At 58.0% G+C, this 9,783-nt stretch overlaps 1 protein-coding gene across 1 annotated transcript in view; it reads left to right on the top strand.

The window, feature by feature from the left end:
* The first annotated feature begins 1,990 nt into the window (after positions 1-1,990).
* Positions 1,991-9,783, top strand: part of ANGEL2 (angel homolog 2 (Drosophila)) — a 15,079-nt gene continuing 7,286 nt past the window's right edge. Inside the window, exons 1-7 of the mRNA XM_012734214.1 lie at positions 1,991-2,129; positions 5,851-6,104; positions 7,052-7,121; positions 7,372-7,793; positions 8,522-8,648; positions 8,997-9,054; positions 9,588-9,751. Coding sequence (XP_012589668.1) covers positions 2,081-2,129; positions 5,851-6,104; positions 7,052-7,121; positions 7,372-7,793; positions 8,522-8,648; positions 8,997-9,054; positions 9,588-9,751 — 1,144 coding nt within the window. The 5' untranslated portion in view covers positions 1,991-2,080. The remainder of the gene's footprint in view (positions 2,130-5,850; positions 6,105-7,051; positions 7,122-7,371; positions 7,794-8,521; positions 8,649-8,996; positions 9,055-9,587; positions 9,752-9,783) is intronic.

A 9,783-nucleotide genomic window follows, 5' to 3' on the forward strand; every position in this document is an offset into this window, starting at 1 on the left:
CCGGCCCGCCCCAGAGTGCCCGCGGTCCGCCCGGCCCCTTCACCGGTGATTTTCCAGAAATCGCCCCCTTTTCTGCCAGAGCGCGGGGGTGCGTGCGCGCCCGCGAGCTGGGGCGGGACTGTCTCCGAATGCGCGGACCGGGAGCCCCGAGATCGAGCCTGCGGGGCGTTCAGTGGCGGGCCCTGTGTGGGCAGTCCCGCTCTGGGCCGCCGTGTTGCTGGGTGGGTGAGTGATGGGGGTGCACTCCCGGGGGGCAGATGGCCAGCGCTGAGCGCCAACCAGGGTGCCCGGCATCGAGGGGAGGGACCCCGAGTTTGAGAGAGAGAAAGCCCTGGCCTTGTTCAGCCTCTTATGGCACCCGAATCTCCCTCTGCAGCTGCAGAGACAGACTACGTCTTGGGGTGCAAGTTCTGGGATCCACCACAGGAGCTTATTAGGCAGGAAAACTGTATCGAGCAGGCGCCCAACTTGCTGGCTTCGCCCTTGCTGCAAAACAGGACAGAAGGCCCAAGACGGCCTTGAAAAACTTACCGTGAAGCCCTCCCTGGTGGCCCAACGGGTTATAGGACGCAGCACTGCAAGCTGGCTGCAGTCGCTTCAGTGCGAGTTCGATCCCCCCGCAGAGGTGACCCACAGGGCGCAGCAGACCTCTCCTGTCTCCCCGCTGCTCCCCTCAGCAGTGTACTTCATGGATCTGCCTGTTCTGCTCCCCACTCTGTCTCTGGTGAGTCCTCTCACCCCCCTGCACCTCTGGCCTGTCCCCCAGTTCTGTATGCATCAATAAATCTTTTTTTAAAAATCTGAAAAAAACAACATCTTACTGTGAGGTTTATTTGAGAGTGCAGTAGGGGAAGCGTGAGCTGCAAAAATGTACAGCAAACAAAGTTCAAGAAAAGACCTGAGCATGTAAAAGTCCTCACTTTTGAAGCAAGTTCCTTAGTCACACCAAAAGATGCACCTTTAATGAATCGTGGACACCTGCCCCCCAACCCTAACATGTCAGAGCAGTACAGAGGAAGACGGTGGTGGTTGAGCAGTCAGATGATGCTGCTGTGGAGAGACTGAGAGGGCGACATCGGAGCAGGAGGATTTGGGTTGTGGGTGCATTTGCAGGTGTCATCTCTGCCTTCATTGGTTCCCCCTTACAGAAGAGAAAAACACCCACCCAAGTGTAGAGAAAGGTGCTTAGTGAAATTGTGACAGGCGTCTGTTTCCTTCACAACGCCGATGCCTAGAAATGCTGAGCTCGGATAAAAAGCTGTTCGGAAACAAACCCGCGTTGGGGTCGAGATGCTCTGTACTCAGGCTTTCGGTCTGCTGTGGGTTTTGCTTGTCCATGATTTTAGGTGGTAGAAAGCGACTGTGATTTATTATTTCTGCATACAAGAACTGGGGTACAGGCCAGAAGTGCAGGGGGGTGAGAGGACTCAGCAGAGACAGAGTGGGGAGCAGGACAGGCAGATGGACGAAGCACACTGCTGAGGGGAGCAGCGGGGAGACCGGAGGGGTCTGCCGCGCCCTCCGGGGTCCCCTCCGGGGCCAGGGCTCGAACTCTTGCCAGAGTGGCTTCTGATCGCCTCATAGTGTTGCGCTTTACCCCGTTGCCCCACCAGGGAGGGCCCCGAGAACATCGAGATACAGCTGTTAATAGTTAAATCACAGCCGCCCTCCGGGCCCGACCTCCCTCACAGGTCTCGAGGCCAGATTCTACACGCCATGCACTCTCTTCCCTTGCGGAAACTCAGAGTTTATGGTCCGTGGCAGAACAGAAAGTGGTGCCTCAAGGAGCCTATTTCTTTGTTCCAGACACCCCGTGCTGCCGCACCCCCAGAGGGGCCTGGGCAGAGACTGGCCCGCGCCGTGGGAGGCCCTGCGCACCGGCTGCTGGGACAGACACCTCTCCAGCTGCCTGCGGTGGCCCGGACACTACTCCCGGGCGCCCTACCCGTATCTGAGCAGTAGGCGCTTCTCGCTGCGCTGGCGGCCGCCCTGTTCGCTCGAGTCCAGAAGTCAGGTTCAGTGCTGGACCTGGAACCCGGACCTGAGCAGATCAGCCCTGAGCCACCTCTCCGGCCCCGTCATGCCCTCGGAGGGAGGGGAGCCTTCCTCGAAGCGAAGAAAGCACCAAGGTAAAGGCGACGTGCGTCTCGGGCAGCCGTGGCCAGTCACAGCCTGCTGTCTAGACCCCAAGCGGATCTGCGGGTTTACAGGCATCTGGTGTTTTTAGCCTGTAGATTTATGGCAGGAGAAAGGAAATTGTGTTTGTTTATTTATTTTTAAATGACGTCTTTAACGGCAACGGTGTGCTGTCGGAAGTGAAAACAGAGATGACTCCATCGAGAATGAGGTTGGGAAAGCGCGCCGGGTAGGTTAAGGCATGAAGACGAACGTGTTTTCTGGACAAAATTCCTTAGACGCTTAGAAACCGGCGTATAGATTGTCGGGTGTCCAGCTTTATCAAAAAGTTCGATTTTGTGTTTTCTTTTTTGTTGTTGTTTTTAAAGATCTATTGATGCATACAGTCCTGGGGGACAGGCAGGCCAGAGGTGCAGGGGTTCACGGTGAGGACTCCCCAGAGACAGAGTGGGGAGCAGAACAGGCAGATGGACGAAGTCCACTGCTGAGGGGGGCAGCGGGGAGACTGGAGGGGTCTGCTGCGCCCTGTGGGTCAGCTCCAGGGCCGGGGATTGAACTCGCACTGAAGTGGCGATGGCCAGCTTAGCAGTCCTGTGTTTTAACCTGTTGCTCCAGCGCGGAGGGCCCCTGTGTTTTCATTTTTAATGCTGACTTCTTCATTAGACAGGAAGACTCTCGAATAAAAACCGTCATAAGGAAAGGCTTTTCGTATAGGATTCCTTACTAGCCCTGCAGTTCTCAAACTGGGGCCTCCAGATGGAACCTCCAGCCCGCAGGAGGCCTTATCTTTGGCCAAGGGAACCACACCTTACTCAGCCGTGAGAGACATTTTCTAAATATGTTGATGGTTTTCACTTTGTCGCCATTTTTTTACTCTGAACAAGTGACGAGACTCCCCTGTGCACCCCCCGTCAGGCCTCCCAGCCCCCCAGATGTCTGTGTCTGAGCGGAGTTGGCCTGCCTCTCTTACCGGGCAGTGGTTTTCGCCGACGCTTATTCACAGAATACCCGGACGGCGCCGGCGAGTAGGCCGGGTGCAGGGAGCTCACCTGCCGCAGCCGGGGCTGGCAGCTTAGTGCCCGCGGGCTCCTCTCTCCCCTGTGAGATGCTCGTCTTCAGCCGCCCTCCCGGCGGCGTTGGGAGCCACCGTTCAGCTAAGTGTCTGGCTGCGCCGTCACGAAGAGCCTGGGAAGCGTCGCGTCCACGGAGTAGACACTCGTCTGGGCACCGCGGAGACGCTGCCACCTGCACGCGCTTGCGAGGCGCCTGGGCAGTGCGCGGGGCCCCTGGCAGCGTTCACTGGGGTTCCTGGGCGCGGCCACATCAGCCCCCTGAGGCCGAGGCGCTGTCCTCAGGCCAGCCTGGCTGGCGGTCAGCGCCCCAGTGCCCCCTCTGGAGGGAGGTGATGCCCGCTCCGACGCCCGCGGGGCTGCGCCCCAGTCAGCGCTCAGGACCCCGAGGTGCCGTTTCCCGTGGAGGGCGGGGGCGAGTTCAGTGCTGAGAAACTCGGCGTGCCCCTCACGCTGGGTCCCTTCTTCCTAGGTGTGGGGATCAGGAAGAGGCTCTCGTTGAGCCGCTTCTGATCTCTCTCTGATTCTTTTCAGTGGAGAGAACAGTATTGCGAATTTGCCCGCCACTTTCAGGCGGTGTTTGACGGACTTGTGGGCTCCCGTGTGGCTTTGAGTAGCACCCTAGAAACCCAATCAGGGCTTCTTTCTATGATCCTCTGCTTCTCCGCTGTGACCACCTTGCGCCTCACGCCATGCAAGGTACCTACACTTTCGTGACGATGTTCTCACTGTGACAAAGCCCAAAGCTGTCCCCTCGATCAGCAGTTTCCACGGAACCCTTGTTTTCCTCCTCAGTCCCGTCGTACAGGGGCGAATGTGCTGACGGGCTGGCCAAGCTCTAAGAAGTCTGAAAGCGTCAGGCAGTCGGGTGGTCTCGGTTGTTGAAAACCTGTCACTGCAGAAGGCGCTGATTCACCAGTCCTCAGCCGCCAGAATATAGAAAGGCCAGTGTGTTTGTGAGTGTTACGCACTCATCATGCCTCGAAAATGCAGTTTTCAGATCTCAGGCGTCAACGTTCTCACATGGTGGACCCTGCGGGGCGGTCCTGGCACTCGGACAGCCACACCCCTCGGCCTGGCCCAGCGCGGTCTGCCCTGCATGCCCGGAGCTTGTGAGGGTGGTGCGAAATCCCTTGCAGACAGTCCTGGATTTATGAAGGAGCTGCCTTCTAGATCACCGGTTGCGTTTTCCCCACTGCCAACAGAAAGTCTGCTGAGCTGGGTGTGGGCCCTTGGGGCTGGGCGGTCCATAGTCAGCCAGGATAGGGAACAAGTACTTTCCTCCCTCCTCGGGGAGGGCTGCTCCAGGCTCGTTCCTGCAGTGGTGGAGCCTTTGGCTGGGGGAGGGGTGCTTTTGCCTGCCTTCAGCGTGTTTCTTCTCAGGCCCCTTCCTACCTCAGGAGCCATAAAGATCATCTTCCTTTTATACCCTCTGGCCATATGGCAGACGTCACATTCAGAGCTTGAGGAACAACTCACCCCAGGGGGAGTTGCACTTCGTTAGCATTGTTCTAGGGTCTGTTGCTATTCTGAGGACAGCTGCTGTGTCTGCCTCGTCTAGCCACCTGGTCTAGCCACTTCTCTAGTCACATTGTCTAGCTACATTGTCTACTTTGTCTAGCTGCACTGTCTAGCTACCTAGTCTAGACACGGGGTGGGGAAGAAAGCTCCCACCCCCTCAGATGGGCCCTGGAAACTCCTCGCAGGCCCCCTCAGGCTCCTCCTCACCCCCACCCTGCTGTACTCAGTGTTTTCCCTCAGCTTAACTTCTAATTTGGTGAATTGTCAGCACTATAAGCAGTGAGGTGAAATTCCCCACACAGGAAAGTGAGGCGCTCCAGGCTGTGACTTCCCTCCCCATGTGATCTCATTACTCTCCGAGTCCATCTCCAGGTCTGTTTTTCCAGGTCTTTCTCGCTCATCATGTTGCTTTCTCTTGCGCTCACAGATTCTCAGAACCCCCCCCCCCCATGTCTCCAGTGTGTCCTTCGATGGGGCGAGAGGTGAGGCCAGGGGCCTGCCCACGCGGCGTCATTTCTGGCCCGCGGGCCGCCTGCGTCAGAACCCCACGCTCGACTTGGCCTTCCGCGGCCTCTGACAGCGCGAGTCGTCTCTGCCGCCGGGGTTGCTGCAGGCTGGGCGTTCCTGAAGTCACTGCGGAGGGTCCTGTGTGCACGGCTCACGCAGCATCTCGCTCCGAGTGTGCGTCCGTGTTGCCGTCAGGCGCCCTTCCCCCTTGCGCAACCCAGATTTCCGGGGTCACGGCTGATTTTGGAACGTCATCACTTCCTGGTCTTAGACCTAATAAGGAGTAAAATGCCGCGGCCTGCTGCGAGACCCGGCTGTGCGTGAGGCTCGTGACGTTGTGAGCGTCTGTGGCCCATCCGCTCCTGGCCGTAAGAGGGGGAGCCCACAGCCCGAGTCTCGGTCTCCAGACGCCCCCTCTCAGCCTTTGCAGTGACTGGCCGCACCGGCTGTCAGGGTCGGCGACAGGCTGCCTTGGTGAGCAACTTGGCCACGCCCTCCAGCCCGGGAGGGCGCGCTGCCCCTGCCGCAGGGCCTGTGGGGGCCAGGAAGGACCTGCAGACAGGAAACGTGGCCTGGTTTTTACTGACCTTTCTGTGGGTCTAACGTGTTTTCACAGGCATCATCAAACGGCATTGGGAGTACATATGTAACCACCACAGAGAAAAAGCGAATGTCCTGGAAGACATAACTGACTCGAAGTCTGAAGACATGGAGAGCAAGTTCGACTTCTCCGTGATGTCCTATAACATACTTTCCCAAGACCTGCTGGAGGATAACTCTCACCTGTACAGGCACTGCCGGCGGCCCGTGTTGCACTGGGGCTTTCGGCTCCCGAACATCCTGAGAGAAATCAAGCACTTCGATGCTGACGTGAGTGCGACTGGCCTCAGAACTCTTCACACAAGGAAAAGTCGGGTCCCCTGGTCCTTTTGTGAGCTGCACGGTCCAACCCCTGCCCTGGGTGGGGTGAGGCGGGGACGGGCTTGATCCGGCGATGGAGCGGTTTCTAACAAGGGCTCAAGACTTCCGCCAGCTCATTTATTTGCCAACAGTGGCTGCAGTAAATAGCCTCGCTGTCCAGAAATGACCCCAGAAGTATTGAGTTTGGGTCTCTGAGACAGGGGCCTGGCCCCATCCCCAGTATCCGATAAATACTTCCTATGTGTGGAAATTTAAAGTAAGTCTGGATGATGGGATTAGAAGTTACCACTTAGAGAAGGATTTTTGTGCTGATGAACATGTAAATGCAGGCAAATTCATGTAAATTCAGGAAAACGCATGTAAATGTAAACTACCGCCTCTGGAAATAGTTTGGGACAGCGAGAGCATTTCACGCGACGAAGGGTCGGGGTTTAAATGAGGGATCAGATTTGGAAACATTAATTTGACAGATCTATAACCAGAAAAAGGATCACACGTCTTTTTTTTTTTTTTTTAAAGATTTATTTATTGATACACACAGAACTGGGGTGTAGGCTAGAGGTGCGGGGGCGGTGAGAGGCCTCCCAGAGACAGAGCGGGGAGCAGGACACGCAGATCGAGGAAGTCCACTGCTGAGGGGAGCAGCGGGCGGGTCAGGAGAGGTCTGCCGCGCCCTGGGGGTCCCCTCCGGGGCCGGGGATCGAACTCAGCACTGTAGCAGCGGTGGCCAGCTCGCAGCGTTACGCTTTAACCCGCTGCACCAGCAAGCAGGGCCCAGATCATAAATCTTTTATTTCGGTTTTCATCAAGTTTCCAGAAGCCGGTTTGTAAAGTGGAAGCCCTGGTGATTCTTCTTTGCATCGTTGTTTTAATTCAAGGCATTTTTCTCTTCCAAGGTACTTTGCTTGCAAGAAGTTCAAGAAGATCATTATGGAACAGAGATCAGGCCGAGCTTGGAGTCGCTGGGTACAGTGTACCTCTAATTTATTAGCCAGTGGGCCTTTGAGGATTTGTGGGCGGTGCCTGTTTCAAAGGGTTAGGAAAAGTTGAGCCATTTCACATGGAAACTGGGCTGGGATGTCCTTTTCATTCTAAGGAAGGGCGAGTAAGGCTGTAGCCTCGGTTCCAGGGGCCCGACGCCGTCAGAACTGGGATAGCGGCGTGTGCCGGGGCGCGGGAAAGCGAGCCCTGGTCTGAGACTCGTGTCTCTCTTTAGGTTACCACTGTGAATACAAGATGCGGACGGGAAAGAAGCCAGACGGCTGTGCCATTTGCTTCAAACACTCGAAGTTTGCGCTCTTGTCCGTGAACCCCGTGGAGTTCTACCGCCCCGACGTTCCTCTCCTGGACAGAGACAACGTGGGCCTGGTGCTGCTCCTGCAGCCCAAAGGTGCCCGCGCGGCGCCGCCTGCCATCTGTGTGGCCAACACGCACCTGCTGTATAACCCGCGGCGGGGCGACATCAAGCTGACCCAGCTGGCGATGCTGCTGGCAGAGATGTCCAGCGTCGCCCGTCGGCAGGACGGCAGCCTCTGCCCCATTGTGATGTGCGGGGACTTTAACTCGGTTCCCGGCTCTCCGCTCTACAGCTTCATAAAGGAAGGCACGCTGAATTATGAAGGACTGGCCATAGGGAAGGTAAGCGGGGCTCCTGGTGCCGGCGGCCCCGCAGCCCGTGAGCCCGGCGCGGGCGGTGGGGGCCTCGGTGACCCCGCTGCCGGCCCCGGGGCTTTGCTGACGGCACCTGAGAGTGCGTGTTCTCCCGGCTGAGTTTTAGCCATTCCCGGCGGCATTCTGCTCAGAGAGGCGTTAGGCATCGGGAAATCCAAAACAGGGGAGAAGAAAAATAAAAGCAGCGACAGACTGAGTACTTGAGACACGAGGAGGTGCTCACAGGCCGGGTTGGGGTGCGGCGCGGGGGCGGGGGGCGGCGGGCCGGGCAGTGCAGCCAGCCAGAGAGCTGCCCGCTGTTCACACACGTTCTCCTTCAGCTGGTGACGTCCCAGTAATGCAGCCCGAGCTCCACTAGATTAACCACGATAGGCCCTCGACCCCTGCGCTTTGGGTGACAGCTTCGAGTTGGAGAAGTAGATCTCGCTTTGTGTTTTCCACACTAGGAACTGCCCCGGGCAGCGGAGGAGGGAGACTGAGGCCCGCACTGGAGACCGTCCGGCTGACACAGGCCGAGAGCGCTGTCTTCGTGCCCGTAGCTAGCGCTTTCTGAGCGCTGCGTGACCGTGATCTAGAAACACGTAGCGCCACGACAGCGCGGACTTGCCGCTTGGGTTCCCTTGACTTAGGACAGGAACTTTCAGTGCGTAAACTCTGACCTACTCACCTGAGATACCTGTTGGAATTCTGTTTAGGTGTCTGGCCAGGAACGGTCTTCACGGGGACAAAGAGTTTTATCTATTCCAATTTGGCCCCCAAACCTAGGTATCTCGCAGAGCTGTGTGTATGAGATACAGCAGGTTCCAGAAGTAGGACAGACAGGTAAGTGTCTGCAGCCCGCCCTGCCGCTCCTTCGCCCGGGGTGCCCCTGGAGGCGAAGCCTCAGCTCTGCAGGCCACCGCGGCGGGATGAGTCCGCGGTGCAGCTCACCTGCAAAAGGTGATACAGTCTTCAGAGCTAAAAATGACCCACTTTCATTTACCTGTTGAAGTTGAACTCCAAGAGCGTGTTTGCATGAGTTGCTTTGGAAGCGTTGGCTTCTCCTTGCCGGTCCTGGCGAGGCGGCCCAGCACCTGCTGGCCTCGTCCTGCGCGCGCGTGCCAGGGGGTCAGGGCTGCCCGGAGGCCCGCTCGAGCCAAGCGTGCCGTGCTCATCTGTCTCGTTCTGCAGACGGCGGCCCCACGCAGACACAGCTGGACAGAGCCGGGGTCGAGTTGGCAGCTAAAAAGTGAGTTCTGGCAAGAGCGGTGGACGCCTGCTGAGTGTGGCGGAGGGGGAGGAGATCATTTCTCAAAATCACCGTGATTTTCCGCTACCGACTTTGAGCTGTAGCTAGTGCTGAGGGTTACGTGACACCGTGTGCAAAGGCCAGTGTCAGAATCAACGGCACCGGGCGTGTCCGCTTACTCTCGGCTCTGTGCCCCGTTCTTTTTTTTTTTTTAAAGGTTTATTTTTGTTTATGCACACAGGAACTGGGGGAAGACACCCGCACTGAGGCGGCTGCGGCCGGCTTGCCGTGCTGGGTCCTCACCCGCTCCGCCCCCGGGGAGGGCCCGGCCACACTGATTTTAACCACAAAACTAAAACGACTTAGGTTGTAGGAAGCGTGTCACTGGGCCCCCAGGCGGGGACACTGAGCTGGCCGCGCGGGGCCTGGCCGCCCCTGCAGAGGCAGGGCGCAGTCGGGCCAGGCCCTGGCAGCAGCTTGCGCTGGACGAGCCGCGCGCTGAGTCGGCTGAACACTGTTTCTTCTCGACGCAGCCTGCCCTCACACCTGCAGCACCACTTCAGCCTGTCTTCGGTTTACTCACATGTCTTCCCTGACACCGGGGTGCCGGAAGTGACCACCTGCCACGCCCGAAGCGCCATCACGGTGGACTACATCTTCTACTCGGCCGAGAAGGACGGCGCCGCCGGGCGGCCAGGTGGGACGGGTCTCCCGGGTCTCCCGGGCACG

The sequence above is a fragment of the Condylura cristata genome, unplaced genomic scaffold (assembly GCF_000260355.1).
Source record: "Condylura cristata isolate star-nosed mole 26May11 unplaced genomic scaffold, ConCri1.0 scaffold00050, whole genome shotgun sequence".
NCBI classification, from domain to species: domain Eukaryota; kingdom Metazoa; phylum Chordata; class Mammalia; order Eulipotyphla; family Talpidae; genus Condylura; species Condylura cristata.